This window comes from Balaenoptera ricei, chromosome 1 (assembly GCF_028023285.1).
Source record: "Balaenoptera ricei isolate mBalRic1 chromosome 1, mBalRic1.hap2, whole genome shotgun sequence".
Classification (NCBI taxonomy): Eukaryota; Metazoa; Chordata; class Mammalia; order Artiodactyla; family Balaenopteridae; genus Balaenoptera; species Balaenoptera ricei.
Window position 1 is genome coordinate 189,811,198 of NC_082639.1, and position 22,716 is coordinate 189,833,913.

Genomic DNA, 22,716 nt, shown 5'->3' on the forward strand with positions numbered 1-22,716 from the left:
CCCATTGGAGTTGATGGGGAGGCTCCTGTAACAAAGTACCACAGACTGCGTGGCTTATAAATAACAGGAATTTATTTTTCATAGTCCTAGAGGCTGGAAGTCTGAGATGAAGGTGCCAACGTGGTCAGGTTCTGATGCGGGCCCTCTTCCAGGCCACGGGCAGAGGGCTTATTGGATCCTAACATGGCAGAAAGAGGGTGAGCGCCCTCTGGCCTCCTTCAATAGGGCACTAATGAATCCCATTCACAAGGGTGCCACCCTCATGACTTAATTATCTCCCAGAGGCCCTACCTCCAAATGCCATGACATTGGGGATTAGATTTCAGCCTATGGATTTTGGGGCAATACAAACATTCAGTTCATAATACATACTAACCTACTATTTCTCCTGGGAGGTTTTGTTGTTGTTATTTTGTTTATTTTGTTTGTTTATTTTTGGTTTTTTTAGCCTAAACATGTATGCTAGCAACTTATTTAATTGTCATTTACTTTTTTTTTAACATTTCTGCTAGAAAGAGAGAATATTTGGTTTGTTGAGGTTAGGCAGAGAGGATGGTTATGTAACCCATTACTCTTTAAGTATCTAAGTATCTATGTATCTATCTGTCTATCTATCATCTCTCTTTCTATGAAGTTCCTAGTCTTCTTTGAACTAGTGATAACATCTTACTGGTTTCCTCATTGATTATTGAATTAAATAAAATCCTTAACATATATTCATTTTATATCTGTATCAGAGTCATGATTATATCTCCCTTAACAATGATCTTTTAACAACTGCAACTAAGAACACATTTTCTATACTGATAAAAAGGAGAGGAAATTAAAAAAAAAAACCTACACCCACTAAAAAATGGTCAAGTCCATGTTTTTTCTTCAAGTGTCAAAAAATATGTTGCCCTGCATTCCTGACTTACTCCGAGTTAAAAGACAAGGTCATAAGTATTACCAGGAAAGCTGTAACAACTTTTTTGTTGGTTTGCTTTTAAATTCAGTATTCATGTATGAATTATGTCACATTATAATCTGTAGATGTCTAGTAAATTTAAGATGTACAGTTCAAATCTCTTAATATAAACATGAAACCATAAGCAACCAGGGGGCATGCAGACGCAGTTTATTGAACAATGGGGTGCACATTTAGTTGGCGATTCTGTAGTTCGCATGGATTTCTGGTTTCACGTCACAGACGATGCTCAAAAGCTGGTTGATCACACTTTCCATGGACTTGTTGTAGCTTCCATTCAGTTCTTTAATTTTCTCTAGCGTTTGCGCTTCTATTTCTTCTGAGATATTACTCTGAGAGCCCATTATCTGCCAAAATAAAACAGATAATTCACTACACTATACATCATATTAAAATTCAGTTGTTTTGTAAGAGTAGCATCGACATATTTACACTACTGAATGTGAAATAGATAGCTAGTGGGAAGCAGCCGCATAGCACAGGAAGATCAGCTCGGTGCTTTGTGACCACCTAGAGGGGTGGGATAGGGAGGGTGGGAGGGAGACGCAAGAGGGAGGGGATATGGGGACATATGTATGCATACGGCTGATTCACTTTGGTGTACAACAGAAACTAACACAGTATTGTGAAGCAATTATACTCCAATAAATATCTATTAAAAATTTTAATTGTTTTGTAAGTTAAATTCATTTTGGCTTGTTTGTCACTTACATTATGCATTATTTTTCCAGAATTTTTTCAGAGAATGGGTAAGATCACCAGTGCTATGAGTGGGATGGATACACTTTTCTAAAAGAATATTCTCTGCAAAAAAAAGTCAAACCTGAATCACTATGCTGTACACCTGAAACTATATTGTAAACCAACTACTAAAAAAAAAGGAAGCTGGCCACAACAGGTGACTTCTACTTCTAAATTGACCTTCACACAGTGCAAATTGAATGCAAGTTCACAATCATTATACCACGCTCAGAAATTTTTTCATGTATTGATATTTATAATAGTTTCCATTGAGTTCCTGTATCTTACCTATTGCTTACTTTCTGTATTAAAAGTCTGGAAAATAAAGTTGAAAGACATCATTAAACCCATTTTGCTGGTCTTTAAAGAGCAAATACCTGGTTTGTCAATTTTTAAAATACATTATCTGAACTCATTAAATCTTTTAATTTTTTTTAGAAAGATACAGCCACAGTATGCTCAATAAGATACTTTCACATGCACAGGTGTATCTTTTTTTAGGTATTAGATATAATCTTGAAAATTTTGGTATAAATTGGGATGTACAGACATTTGGTCCCTAATTATTATGGCTCGAGTTACAATTTTTGATGGTGTGAAAGTGATACAAATTCAGTAGAAACTGTACTTTGAATTTTGATCTTTTCCTGGGCTAGTGATATTCTATATGATACTCTCTTGTGTTGCTGAGCAGTGGAGACCACAGCTCCCAGTGAGCCCAGCGATCTCAAGGGTCAACAACCCTTATACTCACAGCCATTCTGTACCCAAACAACCATTTGGTTTTTCACTTTCGGTACAGTATTCAATCAATTACATGAGATATTCACTTTATTACAAGATCAGCTGTGTTAGATGACTTTGCCTAACTGTACATTAATGACAGTGTTCCAATCACATTTAAGGCAGGCTGGGCTAAGCTATGATATGGGTGGATTAGGTGTATTCAATGCATTTTCGACTTTGATAGTTTCAACCTACCATGGGTTTATCAGGAGGTAACCCCACCATAAACTGAGGAAGATCTGTACTTGTCCATTTAGTTCCATTGTAATTTTAGACTCTGTTTAACTTATCTTTCTGATTGGTCTTTCATGGGCAGTGATTCCCAGTATTTCCCAGTACCTCCTCTATCTCTTAGCCTCTCTGTCAAGTAATGATATGACTGAAATATAATTTTACCAGGGGAGTTACCAATTTAAAGGGATTCTTCAGAGAAACCCTTTGTAAGGTTATCCTTTGCTAAAGCAAACAGACAAGTCCTAATTTTATCTCTGTTGTAAACTCAGCCTTTCTTGAACAGGACATGGCGAAGGCAGCACAGCTGGTTTTTGTTTGTTTGTTTTTCTCTTCCATGAGTGTTTATGGAAAGTATGCATTTAATTTAGTCCAAGAGACTTCACTAATGCTTGATTTTTTACTTCAAGGTAAAGAAGGCTATTCTAAATTCTAGAATCCACATGATCTTTCTGGGTCCCAAACTTGAAATCAAATGCAATTGAGGCGATCAGGTTCAAGTTCTTTTCTGTTTATAGTCCAGGCAATTGGGGCTTCCTAGTTCAAAGAAAATCATTTTGAGGTGATATAGCTCCTAAGACATCAAATAACTTTTATAAAACAACATTTTGATGAGTGAGTATACAAGAAGCACAGACATGTGGATGAAAATTCCCTTGCTACAAAGATATGAAAAATAGAAGAGAACTACTTACCAAAATAGTTCTACCAAAATAAAATTTTTCCTCTAAATCCAATATTGGATTTTTTTTTTTGAGTTTGTTAGAGTCTACCAAACTCAAAAAAAAAAATTATTGTTTCTAAATTCAATGTCTTAAGCAGTGAAAAATTTAAAAGACACACAGTTATGAAACTATTACCTACTTTTCTTTGGAGTAGTGTTAAAAATAGTTATTATTAGGCTAAGTTACTGCAGCTGTCTTGAAGGACTTTGGAAAAGTTCATCTCAACCTTAGGCTCTTTATTTTTTATTGGAGTGTATTTGCTTTACAATGTTGTGTTAGTGTCCACTGTACAACAAAATGAATCAACTATATGTATATATATATGCCTTCCCTCTTAAACCTCCCTCCCACCACCCCCATCCCACCCATCTAGGTCATCACAGAGCCCTGAGCTGAGCTCCCTGTGCTATACAGCAGCTTCCCACTAGCTATTTATTTTACACATGGTAGTGTATATATGTCAATGCTACTCTCTCAACGTTAAGCTCTTTATTTTTTAAATGGGGATAACATCACCCATTTGATGGGATCATTTTAAAAAGTCAGCCAGATTCATGAGTGCAAAGTGGTGCTGTCCAACAGAAATGTAATAGCCCCAAAGTGAGCCATGTAAGTAATTTTAAATCTTCTAGAGTTGTATTTAAAAAATTGGTAAAATTAACTTGAATAATATTTTTATTTAACCCAATATAATCATACTATTATTTTAATATACAGTGTAATATTATTGCATTATTGTTTGTCATACTAAGTCTTTGTAATCTGGTATGTATTTTACATTTATAGAATGTCTTAATTTGGACTAGCTACATTTCAAGTGCTTGGTAGCTACATGAGAATTACCATCATTTTTGACAGTGCAGGTCTAGGGTGGCAGATGACAGCCACTAGTATTAGTTATATTCTTAAGGCGCTTTGTTAAGGCAACATGATAATTTTCTGAAGATATTTATTATGAAGACGGTGTTTAGCACAGAAGCTTAGCACTGAGCAAGTAATCAGTAAATGTTAGTAATGATTATTATGATTTCTCACTGTGTTGCTTGTACTTTAAAATTTGTATAATCCATCTTAAACTTTCAGAAACATTGGAATACCCTTGTCAATAACCCATACTCCTATGTCTCATCCTGCATAATTATATCACATTATTTCTGAGTTTATTTGATCTGCAATAATTTGAGTTTCTGCACTGTTTCCTAGATGGTACGTACCGTGACTCACCATACACCATTTTAAATGGTCTTCCTTGGGAAGAATTGCATTTGTATCTGAAGACAGTGCTGCTTTAAGCCATGTAGGAGCTTAAATGAATGAATGTAAGCTCACAAAGGGAGGGATAAGTGTCATCTCGTCCACTGATGAGTTATAACTGCCTCAAACATTGCCAGGCACATAGTAGATGCTCAATACATATTTGTTGAACAGAATAGAATGAGCAGATCACCAGGTGTTACAGAGAACTTATTACCTGTTCTACTGCTCTTCTTGGCCAAAGCCTGCTGCTTGAATATTTGGGACACTGTATAAATTAGAAGTTGATAATTAAGTGACACGTAATGGTACATTTGGTCAAAGGGTACAATTTAAAGACTTCTCTATGTGTATTTTCAAACCTTCAGTGTTGAGACTGATGTGTATAGCTTTACAGCTTAATGACCAATGGTGTTGGTGAAATCTTTCAGCATTCAATAAGTTTCTTTTTAAGTTGTTTACATGTTCCAGTTTAAGGGCAATCAGAGGTTCAGATCCCACACACAGTTTTGCGTTCTCAATTTGTGGTTGCTTCAAGGAAACAAAAATGTTTTCATGATATGAATTTAGGAAGAAAGATTAAAGACAAAAATCTTCAATATGCCCAGGGCAACCATTTTCAGGTCTTTGGTTTAGATGAATGGTGCATCTAACTTTTACTTGCATTAACAGTAGATTTAATTTTTCCCCTGTAGTAGTCCAGATTTCTTTTTATCTTCTTCGGTAGAAGATGTTATTTTGTAGGACTTTTCCAAAGTTCTACAGGATGGTTGCAGTAACTCCATCACTATAGTTTTGTCTTTTTGAGACTATCATATAAATGGAATCATACAGTATATACTTCGTATCCAATATAAATGGAATCATACAGTATAAATGATGGCCTTCTCTCGCTCAGCATAGCACCTTTTTTAGAGTCACCCAAGCTGTTGCATATATTTTTAGTTTGGTCTTTTTCATTGCTGAGTGGTATGAAATTCTAGCAAGGGATAAAGTGAAACAAGGAATAAGTAAATAAACAAGGGATCAGTAAATCTTTGTTATAAAAATATTCTTTAATATACAGCCCACATTGGGATGCTCACTTCTATTGACAACTCAGGGGAGTTGGATAAACCCAGCCATTAACAAGAGCTAAAAAGCAACCAAAAAAGTAGCATCAAGGAGCAACACCCACAGCAGGCAGAAAACTGGTTTCTTGGGTCTCCTCCCAGACCTCCCACATGCCCTGGGTTAACGATGATGCGCTTTAACTGGAATAGCACTGTGTCTGACATATGGAGGTCATGCCAGGAAAGAAGATCTATGCTCATGGTTGACAATATGCTTGAGGTAGCAGAGGCCTAAACATGCTGACCTTTTTATGTAAGCTTTTGATCAACTAGCTGTAAGATTGGCTTAGAGCTCTAATTATGAGAGTAATGAGGAATTTTAATTATTCTCCGGCGCAGAGAACAAATATCCTGAACCAGATTTACATTTTAGCAGATTCTTCTGGAGAAATAATATTTCAAGAGATTAAACCCAGCCACTTTCTAAAATGATGGTCAGTTTTGTAATTACTTAAAAATGCATATATTAGAAATATCCAACACAGGATCAAAAGAGCTGATTGGTGTGAAGAATGATTATTTTTTCAGGTCCTAATATGGCATGGCTATGACAGAACTCAATAGGAAAGATAAAGGCATGGAAGAGATGTTTAGTTATTCATTCTTACTGGATACTTATTGGATACTTACTGTGGAGCAGACTCCATACCAATGTCAAGGAAAGCAACAGAGAACAAAACAAAGAACCTGCATTTTGGTGTTTATAGTCCAGAAGGAAAGATAAACAATAAGCAAAATATGTAAATATATAATATATCCAGTAGTGATAAATGCTATGACTACAATGGGTACTTACTTTCTTTTTTTATGAGAGACACAGTTTTAGATAAGGTGATCAGGAAGAAGAGCTAACAACTAAACAGAGCTCAAGGAGAGATGAATGTGTGTAAAAGAAGAAGATCCTTGGAATGGATAGAGCATATGCAAAGGCCCTGTGGCAGCAGCCTGTTTCATTCTTCTGGGGAAAAACAGGGAGACATATGGCGAGAACAGAACAAGTAGGGACAAAAGTAGTAAAAAATGTTACGAATGACCAAAGTAGATGTTGTCGTCTATTGCTGAAAAGTCTTCTGGTATTTCCTTATGATTTCCTTTTCAATTAGCTGGCTTCATTCCATAAATCTTTCATGAAAATATAAAGCAATGCTGTGTCCTACCTTAACATTTAAAAAATATCTGCAGTTCAGAGTAAAAGGTAAGTGCATGACATTTTCAGAGCTGACAGTTTAGAGAGATAGCCAAGGGCCAATCATAGAGGGCATATATGCATGTGTGGACTTGGGACTTTATGATTCCTTTTTCCAAATATCGATAAGAAGAATTTATTTTTGCTGAGTGGTCCACTTTGTCCTAGAAATGGCTTTTTATTTTAAGAAACAGCCCATTGGAAAAGTTTTTCCTACCGTGTAATCCAATTTACCTGACCCCACATAAGCTCTGCACCTACTGCCACTAAAGTCAAAGCTGTAAACAGAGAGATTTACTAACTGCTTGTAGTTCATCTAGCAATGTCAGGCTTCTGCACAGAGCTTTATTTGTATTTTTGCTGAGGCAAAAAGAAAATATATAAACTTTAGTTATGGCACATGGAATTTAAGCCATATTGCAATCAGCTCTGAAAAGTTCATGTGCTTATATATTTTTTTACTGTAAACTGCAGATTTTTTTAAGTGCTAGTGTAAGAAAAAGCATTTCTTTATATTTTCCTAAAAGATTTGTTGAATGAAGCCAGCCATTTGAAAAGGAAATCATAAGGAAATACCAGAAGACTTTTCAGCAATAGATGACAACATCTACTTGGGTCATTCCAAAATCTTGAATCCACCAAAGGAAGTTTGGCCTAACAAGTTCATTGTAGAACATTGTACAACACTTTTTATTGATTCTATTAGTAAACGTTAACAGACAACAGCAACAAAAATGTTCTCTGATGTTTCTTTCTTTCTAAAATGTGTTAGTCAATAATCTGTTGTAGTTGTGGCTCGCAGGCTCTAGAGCGCAGGCTCAGTAGTTGTGGCACACGGGCTTAGTTGCTCCACAGCATGTGGGATCTTCCCGGACCAGGTCTCCAACCAGTGCCCCCTGCATTGGCAGGCCACAACTACTGAAGCCTGGGCACTTAGAGCCCAAACTCCGCAACAAGAGAAGCCGCCTCAATGTGAAGCCTGCGCACTGCAGTGAAGAGTAGCCCCCGCTCGCCGCAACTAGAGAAAGCCCACGTGCAGCAACAAAGACCCAACGCGCCAAAAATAAATGAATAAATAAATAAATTAATTAAAAAAAATAATCTGTTGTAAGAATAATACTTTAACCAATTCCATACACTTGTATGTTTGAGAATACGATTTTTAATCTACACTGTGTTAGACAATAACTATCGATTGTCACTTTCTATGACAAATCAAAAAGCCTTGGAAGTGAAAATGTGAAATCAGTAATTCTGTAACATTTAAGATTTCGCTTGCTATTCAGCCTTGGTTGAACTATATTCACTCCATCCAGTGTATTTTTCTCTCCTGGTTGTGTGCATGACACCTTATGAGGATTAATATCTTATCATTATTAATGAATATTCATACCTTATAGTCTATGCGGCAAAAAATCAGTGCTGACTTTCTTACTTACCTTAGCGTGTTTCTGTCGAAATTCTTGATCTCTCTGCATTCTGTACTGGTCAATTTCTGCCATTGCTTCCTCCTTGGCTTGACGCAAACGCTTGGCTTTTCCTGAAAATTAACAGTGGCATAGAAGGAGCGCTATTTCTTTTCAACCCGTCTGGAATTTCCAACTTGATTTTTAAAAATATGGGTGAGGTCTTACATTATTTTTTGATGCTTTTTTTTTTCCTAGAATGACATCCTGCATTAAAAAACGATAGATATTGAAAAATTCCTGTTTTTTTTCAACTGGATTCTTTAGAACATGGAAATGACAACGTTCTTTCACACCTCCATGTTTCAATAAAATATCTGCCCATTTACTCACAGCAGTACCAGCCAGAGAACAGATTTTAGCTGTCACTGAGTCAAAAAGACATTATTTGGTCAGATTTTCTGTCCTGATTTGCTGCCAGGAATCCTTCAGTCCATACCAACTGGATTCTATTTAATACTGGCAGATCTCCAAATGCACAAACATGCAGCTCAGACTCTATCAAACCAACTAACAATTTTTTAAAGCATTTTATTGGGTTTTTTCCTTGCCATTTGTTGACTCTAGAAAGTCTGATTAAGCCCCAGAGCACATCAAAGTAGATACTTTTTGTAGTAGCTTTCTCTGAGGGGGACTTGAAAGTGATTGTAAAACCAACTGTTTTTAATGGTTAGGAGATTTAGTTAAGTAGCTCTCTTTTCTTTTATTAAGAGCAAAGGTGTAAGCCTTAAGCCAGCAGACAGCAATGCAGATGAAAGTTTCAAACACAAAGCTGTGGAGATCATTAGGTAAGCACATGACTTTTTTTGACAACCAGAGTAAGTTTGGGGGGTTATAGAGTAATAGTCATAGCCGCTGGGCACTCACCAACGACCACCTTCAGATACTAATGCTTTGTGATCATTAAAACTTTAAAGAAATTCTCAACTGTATTAAAATTAATTTGTCTTGGAATCTATCGTCTTTTTATTTTAGTTAAATGCCTTTATTCTTTTGCCCATTTAACATAGTTTCTTCTCTCTGATACGGTCTCAAGCTTTTGTTTTTAATTTTTGTCAAGGGTTTGTTATATAGTGTAGACTTTGAACGAAATAAGTGTATTTTCAGACATAGAAAACAAACTTATGGCTACCAAAGGGGAAAGGGGGGAAGAGGGATAAATTAGGAGTTTGAGATTAACATATACACAGTACTATATATAAACGTAAATTAGATAAAATAGATAACCAACAAGGACTATATAGCATGGGAAACTATATTGAATATTTTGTAATAACCTGTAAGGGAAAATAATCTGAAAAAGAATATATATTTATATTATATATACACAGATATATATATATATATACACAGATATATATAATATACACAGATATATATATATATATATATATATATATATATAACAGAATCACTTTGCTGTACACCTGAAACTAACACAACGTTGTAAATCAACTATACTTCAATAAAAATAAAAATAATGAATAAATAAATAAATAAATAAATAAATATGTTCTCATTAAGTAGCATTAAAAAATCTTAAATTTTTATCTATGTGTCAATCTAGATACAGGTTTTTACATGGTTTCGTCTTTCTGTACCTTCATTGTATTTGAGTGTAGATGGTGTCTAAATTTCTCTCCCTGCTGCGTATGAGTTGCTTTGCCAGTCACTGTATATAGATGGGATAAAGAGAATCGCTGAGTTATAAATTGAGATGTGTCTCTTTGAATATGTATTACCCTTGAATGGGACTGAGCTGACCTCATTCAGAACAGAATCTGTCTACATTCTCTGTAAAATCCAAGGTCTCATATAAATTAACGGTCTTCTGATGCTTGAGGCTTAATGGAACATTCACAGCAATGCTTACCTTTTTCCTGCTTAATTAATGCTCCTTACCATTTTGCATATACAGATTTCTTTATTCTCTATAGTTCTAACCATTCTGTGGCAACCAAACACATGCTATCCGCAGAACAATTAGATATGTTGGCAAGGAAAGCTGTTGCTGGATCCGCAGCCCACTTTCTTATCACTGCTCATCATTCACATTAGGACAAAAATATATTTAAGATGTATTAACATTTTCTTAGTTATAATGGGTTGTAGGATACATAATGATGGGTTGTAGGATACGATTTTATCCAACCAACCACATAAAACATCTTGACTTTCCACCTTAATTGCAAATTATGTAAAATATACTGGTTTCAAAGTCACGACTCTAGCACATAAAAATAATAATAGAAAGAAGAAAATCTCCGTGTGCCCTGCCGCCGGGAAGAATCCAGTATTCCACTTAAGAGGCTGCATATTAGCTCCATCACTCAGTGACAAGCTCAGAGTGTGTCTGATCCCCTCCTCATGGCACCAGTCACCTGCTGGTTCTCATTCAATTAAAGAGGAGAGCCACAGGGAAGTCGCTGCTGGCATAGCAATTTTCTGGAAGGACTGGGCAGCTGCCGCCTGTGAGAGCTTGCATATGTTCCACCTGATTTCATCCAGGGCAAGAAACTAGAGCCTCACGCTGGCTGTCTCGCTGGAGGTGAAGCAAAATGCATGCATCAAATCCACTTGTATTAACCTCTAGCTGGCTTCTCTGCCTGTGCGGGAGATTTCCACATTTTAAAATTACACCTCTTTCGGAAAGACAAATGCCATTTGATATCGCTTATATGCGGAATCTAAAAAAAATGATGCAAATGAACTTATCTACAAAACAGAAACACAGTCTTAGAGAATGAACTTATGGTTACCAGGGGCAATGTGTCGGGGTGTCGAGGGATAGATTGGGAGTTTGGGATTGGCATGTACACGCTGTTATATTTTAAATAGATAACCCACAAGGACCTACTGTATAGCACAAGACACTCTGCTCAGTACTCTGTAATAACCTAAATGGGAAAAGAATTTGAAAAAGAATGGATACTTTATGGGTATAACTGAATCACTTTACACCTGTAACTAACACATCACTGTTAACCAACTATGGTCCAATATAAAGTAAAAATTAAAAGAAATAACAGCATAAAAAAAATTACACCTCTTTCTTCTTAAGCATTAAAAACATGGCTGCTGTGAACCAAAAGGGGTTCATTTTCTTATTTCTCAATACTTTCTCTATCAAACACAAGGGCGACCCTATGGGACAGTCCAGATTTTAAATACAACAGTCAAATTTTTGTCCCAAATTTCCTCCAAGATTACACAGGCTTATTAGGCTGAATGTTCTAATTTTTGTTTTAGAGAATGTGGTGATCTCACGTGTCACGATTTTAAATACTGCTAAAGCAGGTGCTTCAGGGTGGTGCAGGAAAGGATGGTTTTCATTTATTCATCCATTATTCATTCAATATTTATTGAACATGTACTACTTATTATGCACGGGGCTAGAAACAGAAAAATATATGATATGGTCCTTGCTTCTAGCTGAGGTACATATGGTGTATTTTTGTTTTCTTGGCTGCGATGCGAGGCATGCAGGATCTTAGTTCCTTAAACAATCAGGGATCCAACCCACACCCCTTGCATTGGGAGCACAGAGTCTTAACCATTGGACAACCAGGGAAGTCCCAATATGGTGTATTTTGGAAACATGTACATGCTGCTTCAACGTCCAAGAAGAAAATTAGAAAATGCATAAAATTGTGAAGGATACACAAAATCAACTGTGAAAGCAATGAAACAGAAATCTTAGTTCTATTTGTTTTGTGACAGTTAAAAATGACAACATTTATGGAAACTTCTACTATGAAAATTCTAGAGCCTGTGCTTCCCCTTCACCCAAGTGTCATGTTGCATCTTCTGGTAACAGAGGAAGTGAAAAATATAAACAAATAGACCCACACATGTAGAGTAAGGGGCTCAGAAAATGCTGCTAGGGGAGGTCAGGGAAGACTTCTGAGGAGGAAACGTTAAGCTGAATAGACTTATTAGCCAGGACAGAAATGGGAATGAATTGTCTACTTTTGAGATTAGAAAAAATACAAAACAATCTTTTCTGAGATATTTTTGGGAAAACTGGACTACCAGGGAATTCCCTTATTTTTTAAAACTTATTTTATTGAAGTATAGTTGATTTACAATGTTGTGTTAATTTCTGCTGTAGAGCAAAATGACTCAGTTATACATATAGATACATTCCTTTTTTCATATTCTTTTTCATTATGGTTTATCACAGGATACTGAATACAGTTCCCTGTGCTTTACAGTAGGACCTTGTGGTTTATCCATCCTCTATATAATAGTTTGCATCTGCTAATCCCAAACTCCAAATCCATCCTTCCCCCACCCCTCCTCCCCCTTGGCAACCACAAGTCTGGTCTCCATCTGTGAAGTCACTCATTTTTAGACATTTGGTTTGTCACACAGAAATGTCCTACATTCAACAAGCCATTATTGGGATCTATTCCATAGGATGTTTTGTGGGAGGAAAAGTAGGAGAGAAAGATGTTTGGATTGATTTTTAGGTGATTTGTGGGGAAAGGATTAAGAAATTGGGCAGGTTACAACCTGAACTCTATGTGGGGACAGAGGGCAAGGCTCACAGCTGCATCCTGCCTGGCTTCTTGGCTAGAAGAGGCCAAGGGACTGAGTGTCCCAAGACGCTGATGGGCCCTTGAGACACTCTGTTGGTTGTACGGCTAAACTGGTTCTGGAACTCGTTCTGGTGGGAAGACAAGATGACATTGATCATTTCAGAAGGAAATCAGAATGATACAGTAGGCCCTGATACAATAAGATGTTAGAAGCTTTGTAACCTTGAGCCACTTTATTTAGAGTTTCTGAACCTGAGTATTCTCATCTATAAAACAGATTTAAGAATCTACTGCAAAGAGTCTTTGGAAGGATTTTAAAAATTGTATATGACGTGATTGTAAGAATATGCAACAATTTCTAATCATTGTTAGGAAAACAGATTCCAATTCCTGGGGGCCTTTTGCTAAGAAGGAAGGCAGCGAGTAAAGCATGAGCTGGAGGAAAGGTCCCTAGGATGCCATCAAAAGAGAAGCCTCTGTAGGCTTCCCTGAGGACACCTACATGGGGATATCCAGAGGGCGGCTGGACAGACATCTTTGGAATTCAGGAGAAAGGTCTAAAATGGAGACAGAGATTTGCTTGTTAGTCATCTGAGTTTGTGCGTGTACTAGTCCTAACAGCGGGTTTGCACTGAAAGCAACGCCAGGGGACAGGGTGGCGGTGGGGGTGTATGGAATGAGAAGAAAAGAGGGCTAAGGTCTCAACTTAGGGATCGCCAGCATTGGGGGATGAAGAAAGGAAGAGGAGCCTCAAGAGGGTCTGAGAGTAGCCGTCGGAGAAGTAGGGGAAACCAAGAGAGAGGACAGAGCAGTGCAAGGAGGAGGTGGCCAACGCATGTTCCACGGAGTGGAAATAAGAGACATTTAACCAACCAATAGTCCTGTCTATCTACCATGTCCCTCACTCTTCTAGGTCTGTGGATACAGCAGTGAGAACCCCAAACAGACAAAATTTCTGCTCTCGTGGAGCTCTGGATGTAAGAGGGAGAAGCAGAGATAGGAAACAGGCAGTAAGGATACGACCCGGCAGGGGTGATGAGCGCTGTGCTGACGAATCAAGGCGCCTAGGGGACAGAGAGACGGCAGTGGGCGCTGACACAGATAGCGCAAGCCTTTCAGAGGACGGGATACATGAGCAGAGACTTCAAGGAATGAGACAACTAGCCATGCAAATGCCTGAAAGGGAAGAGCATTCCAGGCAGAGGGAACAGCAGAGGCAAAGACCCTGAGGGGGAAGGGTATTTGAGCGGTTCAAGGAACAGTAAAAGCATCCGCCTGGCTGGGTCACAGGTCAAAGAGAGCAGAATGGTTGAATGTTAGGAAATGATATCAGAGAGGCAGCAGTGGGACCAGGTCACAGAGACCTCATGGGGTTGATAAGGACTTGGATCCCTGAGGTGCTAAAGCCATGAAGGGTTTTTAGCCACAATGTGGCGTTATACTACTTCTGATTTAAAAGGATTTCTTGGGACTTCCCTGGTGGTCCAGTGGTTAAGACTCTAAGCTTCCAATGCAGGGGGCACAGGTTCGATCCCTGGTCAGGGAACTAAGATCTCACATGCTGCGCATATTGACCAGAAAAGAAAAAAGAAAAAAAAAACACAAGAAAGGATTTCTTTGGCTAGTGTGGTGAAAATAGATTGTAAGGGCTAGGGAGAAACAGGAAGATCGATTTGAAATCTACTGCAATAGGTTAGACAAATGTTAATGATGATTAGAAATAGTAAAGCAGCAGTGGAATTGACAAGAAGTTCTATATACTTTGAAGACAGAGTTGATGGATAAACAGGAGAGACAGATGAGTCAATGCTGGCTCCATCATTTTATTTTGGGGCAGAGTCAAGAGAGCAGTTTAATTGAGATGCCCATTAAACATCTAGTGGTGATGGAGAGAAGGCTGATGTTTATATAAATTTGGAGATCAGGGAAGCAAGTCGGGCTGGAAATATTAAGTTTGGGGATCATCCGCCTGGAGCCAGGATTTAAAGTCATGGAATTAGATGTAATCACTTAGGAAGTATCTGTGGATACAGAAGAGAGCAAGTCCCACCTGGGGCCCCAACCGTAGAGATTTGGAAAATGACAGAAAACCAAGCATGAGAGCAGGGCTGTATAGTCCAGTGAAGGAAGAGTTTCAGAGATGAAAGAGGAATTCAGTTGGGACTGAGATAGTTAATTAATTGGATTTAACAACTTTGCTGGTCTTGACAAGGGGGGCTTTGGTGGAGTTGGAGGGACAAAAGTCTGATTAGAGTGGGTTCAGGAGAAAATGGAGTTAAAAAAAATGTAGACACGGGGAATACAGGCAACTTCTTTCAGACGTTTTCACTAACAGAAACAGACTAAGAAGGTAAGGACTCAGGACAGCCAAGTGAATCTGACAATTAGAGGATGTTGGATTGTGTCCTTCAAAATATGTTTACATCTGGTACCTGCGAATGTGACCTTACTTGGAAAGAAGGTCTTCGCAGATGCAATCAAGTTAAAATGAGGTCATGCTGGATTGAGATGGGCCCTACATCTGAGGACTGGTGTCCTTCTAAAGAGAGGCAGATCTGGAGACAGACGCATAGGGGCCCATAGCAGACACACAGGGAAGAAGGCCATGTGATTACAGAGGCAGAGATTAGAAGGATGCAACTCCAAGCCAAGGAAAGCCAAGGATTGCTGGCAATCAGCAGAAGTTAGGAGAGAGGCACGGGACACATTCTCCCTGAGGGTCTCCAGGAGGAAGCGACCCCGCCAGCACCTTGTGTCTGGACCTCTGGCCACCAGAACTGGAGTTAATACATTTCTGATGTTGTAAGCCACGCTGTGTGTGGTGATTGGTTACAGTAGCCCTAGGAAGATAATATAGTGGCTTAGAGAATCAGAGAAACAATGTTAGCTGAGCTTTGGAAACCAAGTCAGATACTTGAGTGTGGTACAAAGAGTAGGTATACAAATGAAAAAAAAATAGGAACAAACAGAGCAGAGGTCACCTTGATTTGGTATAAACACAAAGTGCACTTGAGGATTGCTTGGAGATTTCTATCTGTTGCTAATAACATTTTTATTCTGCTCTACCACGTAGAAGAAAAAAAGAAAAAAGTTTTCTTGGCTTTGGGGGGTTGTTAATATTATGATATAACCAACCTGGTTTGAAGAATGCTTTTATTTGGCTCACCTACTACAAACATTGGAAAAAGTGAAGTCGCCAAGGAAACAAAGAAGCTCCTCTCTTCTGGTGCCTACCCTCATCTCTCCTTTCATTACTCTACCTCCTTGTAGTTACTTTGCTTTTTCTTTTACTTGTTCTTTCCTTGTTAAAAAAAAAAAAAAAAAAAAAAAAAAAATATATATATATATATATATATATATATATATATATATATATCATAAGTAGTTTTGTGTAGATCCTGGACTGAATATAACCAAATGTTATTAAGAGATGAAAATGTTGTGTGGTTATTATTTTAACATGACCCACTCAAAGAAATGAAAGTCCAATATACTTACAAATACCCCATTAGTCTGTGGACTATAAAGAAAAAGGAAGAATTTACAAGCCTACAAAACATACAAAACAGGGCCATGAATTTTTACTGTAACAATTTTTATTTTATTAGTTCAGTAGAAGTCGTATCTTCATGAATCAGAACACACACTTGCATAGTGAAAATTGATGAAATCAAGGTGCTTGTTTAAATAAACTTGGAATATCTGTATACTGGGAAACAAATAAACAATTAAAAATGTTGATTTACAAAAATATTGTTGATAGGCCTCCTAGAGATCTAAACAAACCTGCATTATTGTATTCACTGATGTGTTATCTAAGTAAGAAGTAGAAATATTTAAATTATTTATTTTGCACTAAAGTATAATTCAATGGGGACTTCATCAAAGATGCTGAGGAGGTCAGGGGAACTCAGTTGAACTCAGAATCCTTGTTATTAAGTAGTGGAAGAATACTCATAGCTAATTCTTGTGCAGCCCCTTCTGGGTACCAAGGGGTGTTTTAAGTCCTTTATAAGCATTCGCTCAGTTGATTATGACATCAACTCCACGAGGTAGATACTGTTCCTCCAATTTGAGGCTAAGCAAGCCAAAGCATCAGGATCCTAAGAGACGACCTGCCCAGTGCCACCCAGCCAGTTGGAGGCTCAGCCCACATTGTCTGGTTGCAACCCCTGCGGGTGTGTCGCTTTCCAAGATTGCAGTGGTATACGTGAAGTAAATACTGCTCTCATAAAAGGTCATAACTTAAAGTAAAAAATCATATTCCAAAGAAACACAAGTCCTTATTCATCTTGTTGATAATGGTACCTTGAATTTCTATTCTAATTCTGATCAAAGATGCAGTTCAATTCCCCAAACCTGGGCTCCAGGATAGGTCCCAGTTCTGTTGCAAAAATGTATTTAGTTTGTCTTCGGCCAACACGCCCACTTTGATGTTTGATTGATGAACAACTTTTAGGCAAAAGGTATTAACTTCAAGTAAGATTATTTAAAATAGTGTCAACCTACTGTGATTCCATCTAAATTCAACCAAACAGTGTCTCAAATAAAAATTTAGGTGAGGGTCTTAACTAATAAATACAATGGAATCCATAATCGGTGAATAGAGGCAAATATCTGAGTTCTTCAAATAAAAATTTAGGTAAGGATTTTAACGAATAAATACAATGGAATCCATAATCAGTGAATAGAGGTAAATATCTAGAAGCAGACCCAGTCTCCCCCATTATAAGAAAAATTGACCCAGAAGTTGCAGCAGTTGTAAAAAAGAATGAAATTAGACTGTGTATTCTATTCTTCTATTTCATTCTTCTATTGTTATTACTTATAGTAATATGCAATATGTATAGTATAAGTTAAAAACAACAATAACTATTTAGTTTGTACTCTACTGCCTTAGGCATCATTTTCTGATCGTTAAAAAAATTTGGCCATATATGTATTAAATATTTATATAAAATATAATATTTATATTTAATATTATAAACATAATATATAATATAAATATTATATATAATATTTTATTCTTATATATTTTTATATGTTAAGAAATATAAAAGATATTTATATATTTTAGAAAAGAAAAAACTGAAACTCAGAGATGCTCAATAACTTGTACAAAGAAACAAGAAAAAGCCAATGTTTTTTCTATTTTGTTACCTCACTTTTTAAGTCTGTTCACTCACCCCCATCCCCGCACTCCCCCTCCCACAAAACAAAACAAAAAGACTCATCTGTCTCAGCAGCTGGTAAGTGGGGACCTGTGATCCTTATACACGGGGCCTCCAACCCCTAATCTGTACCCCTTTAGGCAAAACCTTTATTTTTTTAACATTTATTTATACCATCTACTGGATTATGTAACAGCTTCACCGGGATCTGAGGCAGCCTCCTTAATGGAATAAATCAATATTTTTGCAACATAATATTAAACATTTCCACCTTATTAATCTTATATTTTTCTAAAAGGATTAACATGTAAATTGCTGTTTTTTTCTCTGTCTCTCCCTCCCTCTCTTTCTCCCTTTTAAAATGAATATTCCCAAGTCTCTTTCTAGCAGAGACTCTATGTGTAAGTTTCTGAGGGACTTTCAAATAACTGGATTTAAGAAAGAAATGGTGATTCTAGACCTTCTACAATGGTGTTCACTATCGTGATCTGTTGGTTCTCATTCTGAATCTCTATTCTGCCTTCGTATGTCAGATTTTCAAATAAATCTCTTTATGGAAAAAAATAAAGTGAAACATATGGGTTTATAAAAATGATGGTTATCTGTACCTCTCATGTCATTTACATTTATGTCACTGGGGAATTCTTTAAGGAAAGGTCTAGGTCTACTCATCAGCATATGTATTAGAGTGGCTTGGAAATGGTGGGTGCCCGATAAGTACTTACTGAATTAAATAAATGAATGAAATAAAACATAGTGAAATATGAGAGAAGCTACAAAATACCAGGTAGCAAAGGTATTATTTTATTTTGCCTTAGCATGCTTGAGAAGTAAGTATGATGCCCAATTATAGCTGGGCAAGAAAACAGCTTCTATCCAGTGAAAATGGTTCTCAAAGCTCTTTGAGGCAGAGGAGAGACATTCTCTGTAAAATTGAGTGCAGAGGTTGTTGGTTGAAATAACATTTGGAAACATATTTTCCAAAATGTTTTTAAGGTCTGGGTATTTAATATTACTGATTGATATTTGCTTGAATATTTAAGAACAAAGACGAAGAAAAAAAAAAGTACACAAGTACTTCAAGTGACCGGCAAACAAAATGAACATTTTGTATACGAATAATACAGTATGGATTTTCTAGTACTTACTTCTGAGGAAAGATTGCCCAAGGACAGCATACGTACTTGAGGAAAGGAAAAGAAGTTTGGCTTTTATCTTTATTATGAAATCTGAGCTTAGATTGCTCTGACTGGTTCCCACTTTCAAACAACTTGTATGATTCACAGTACTTCTCTAATGATGTTGAAAAAGGAGAGGTAGTTGGTAAAAATCATTTGGATCCTATAATAATATTGATTCTTTTTTTTTCTTTTTTTGGTTTCTCATTTGTTGTTTACTTATTTTTTTATTGAAGTATAGTTGATTTACAATGCTGTGTTAATTTCTGCTGTATAAGCAAAGTGATTCAGTTATACATACATATATATATATACACACAGTCTTTTTTAAAATATTCTTTTCCATTATGGTTTATTATAGGATACTGAATATAGTTCTCTGTGCTGTATAGTAGGACCTTGCTGTTTATTGATAACATCAATTCTGTACGTGCTTTATCATTGTTTCATTTCTTCCATAATGGAAAACAAAGATAACATAATGATCACATCTTAAAATAAGTTGGTCTTCTGTTCTGGATATTTTAAATGTGGTAAAGAAATCTGAATAAAAAATAAGGGAGTTTTCTACACTGTTTCAGCTGGCAGGTCCCGGGCTGCTTTGTTTCCTGTACAAGTACTCTGCATTCATACCATTTTGCCATCCTTGGCATGGTTTCTTATAGAAAAAGAAATGGAGAAGTAGGTAAAGTTTTCTTTTTCATTATCTTTCGCCGTCCTGTTCTCTTCTAGTTCCCCCACATGGGGTCTTTTTCTTTTTTGTTTTTGGTGCCCACCTTGCTGAGTGTTCAGGAAATCAATTTATCTTAAGAAAGGAAAATGATTTTGCCTGCGGTAGAAAACCCCAAGGGACAGAGCAGTGCCTCAGCCCGATTTCCTCTCTCTCATTGTAATGTCCTGTGCCTGCCTTTCATGCACTTGAACTAGCACTGAAACTAGCTTCTGCCAGTATCACCCTATTCCTATCACTCCATACATCCAACGACTTACACAAGCAACGATTTTAAGACATGATCCCTATCTCGCAGAGCTTTGAATCTAATTGCAGAGACAGGGCATGTGATCAGGGAGAAGGTAAACGACATACCTTGCTATAGATTAAGTCATCATGTGATATGAAATGGGACAGTGGGAAAAACAGAGGTCTTGGCCCAGGGAACTTGAATTTGGGTTGCAGATCTGCGATCTTAGTTTATTCATTATAAAAATCATGTACGTTTTGTACCATGCAGTTGTTAAGATCGCGGCTGGGTAATCAGACCCCATCCAAATCCAGTCTCTACCATTTACCCTCTGTGAGACCTTGGGAAAGGGGCATAATTTCTCTAAGCATCACTTTCCCCTTTTTGCAAAATAGATTTGTGTGAGGGGTAAATAAGATAAGCTTTGAGCATGGTGCTTGGATGATATTTTCTATTTTTAAAAAATATTATGGCAAATTATGGACTTTCAGTTTCTACATACGTGAAATGGAAATAATAGTAATACCTAATTCATATGGTTGTTGTTGTGAGTATCAAGGAGAACAGGAAGGGGGTTGAGGTTTATTGAGAACATCTTACCTGTTAAGTCAGTAGATGCAGGGCTAAATAGCAAGAATATTAGAAAATGAGAATAAAATGGAAATATTTTTAAAGATTAGAAATTAAAAGCTATCCAGAGAGGGAGGAGAATGAGACATTAACTGTTATGATCACAATTTTACAGAAAGAGAAACCGATGCTTACAGAGGTTAAGTCACTTGCTTAAGTTCACTCCCTAGTAAGAAGATTCAATCTGGAAGTTGTCTATCTCTCTCTCTCTCTTTTTTTCTTGGCCACACTGCACGGCTTGTGGGATCTTAGTTCCCCAACCAGGGATTGAACCCAGCCCTGGCAGTGAAAGCACCAGGTCCTAACCACTGGACAGCCAGGGAATTCCCAGTGGTCTGTCTCTGAACCATGTCACAATATTGAGACACTGAGGCTGGGCAATGTGAAGGAACTTGCAGAGGCAAAGCTTGAGCTTGTGTCTCCATAACTTCAATGTCCATTATCATTTCACTTAGCAGGTGGCCTGTCCAAAAGATCTGAGTTGGCAAAATCCATCCCCACTACAGTGATGGGAGACAGACAACTGGGTAGTTTCTATGAACTGGCCAAGGTCTCCCAGGGAGTGTGGTGGAACCAGGATTTAACCAGAGCCTGCCTGCCCCTGAGATCCGTGCTCATCCTACTGCGCCCCCCTCGTCCCTTTTTGTGACAAAACCCTCACAAATCAGACAGAATGGAGACTTACTCTTCTTAGCTTCCTCGAGCTTGTCCTTGGCCCTTTTCTCTGCCTGGAGGAGCTGGTGGATCCCCTGAGACTGGCTGGTCATGGCGGCGGCTCCAAGTCAGGCGGCTTCTGTGACTCTGGGAAGTGATGGATCTATTTATCCTTAGAGAAATCACCGCATAGCTCAAATTGTTGTGTCAACAGTGAGTTCTAAGCACAGCTGTGGGTTCCAAGATGGCCTGAGTGAGTAGGCTAGTTGGGCTCCAAGGAGAGCCCAAGGGTGGAATCCAGAAGAACAAGTTAAGTCAAGGAAGTTGAGAACTTATTTCTGCCAACTTTAGCTCTTTTCTATGAAAGGGGTGTTGCATCTACTTACAAAGAGCGAGTAAGATGTCTTTAGGGAGATCAGCGTCCCTATCCTTCCTAGGAATACTGACTTATTTACTGATTTTTTTCTTTCAAGTTACAACATCTTTCTTTGTTCTTTGTCCTGGTGGTTCTAGTTTCAGGTCTTTATTTATTTCTAGTGATTCAATTATCTCCTCAGGACAAATTTATTAACATTTTGGGGAGGAAAGGGGATTTCCTGGGTTTATGATAGACATCTATTCTGTTCTCTCCCTAGGCCTCAGGTGATAGGAAAGAAAAGGATTCTTTGGGGCTTTGTGTTGTTCTGTAGCAGTGCTGTTTGCTAGAGTTCGATCTTAGTACAGTGACTAAATCAGCATTAAGGGAAATATTACTGAAGCTTTTGAGTTTAAATTAAAATCATCTAAACATGCATTTTATGTTAATTGCTTTGTGCTTGCATTGGGGGTTGTCCTAAGACAGTCCGATAAAATCCATCATATTTGATTTGATTCAGTCCACTAGTGATTGGACAAATCGGAACGTTCATCACAGTAGAGGATCATAAAATATCATTCACACATATCTAAGAGTTTTATTTGAAGTGAAAAGTTAATCTTTTGACATATAGCCAAGGCTTTATAATCAGCAGAGTGGAGTGTCATGTACTATTGCTTTCATAAACTACACCTCTGTTGCCTCATCTGTAAATACCAGGTGCAATTTCTTTCAATAGATGAATGAATTTAAAGAC

The 22,716-nt window shown here is 37.4% G+C and overlaps 1 protein-coding gene across 1 annotated transcript; it reads right to left on the minus strand.

Moving 5' to 3' along the window:
- Window positions 1–1,100: 1,100 nt before the first annotated feature.
- ATP6V1G3 (ATPase H+ transporting V1 subunit G3) lies at window positions 1,101–21,758 on the minus strand. Its single transcript, XM_059906080.1, has 3 exons — window positions 21,636–21,758; window positions 8,442–8,542; window positions 1,101–1,314 (listed from the first exon to the last, which is right to left on the minus strand). The coding sequence occupies exons 1-3, from the start codon at window positions 21,715–21,717 to the stop codon at window positions 1,141–1,143; spliced, it is 357 nt and encodes a 118-aa protein (XP_059762063.1). The 5' UTR covers window positions 21,718–21,758; the 3' UTR covers window positions 1,101–1,140.
- Window positions 21,759–22,716: the final 958 nt, after the last annotated feature.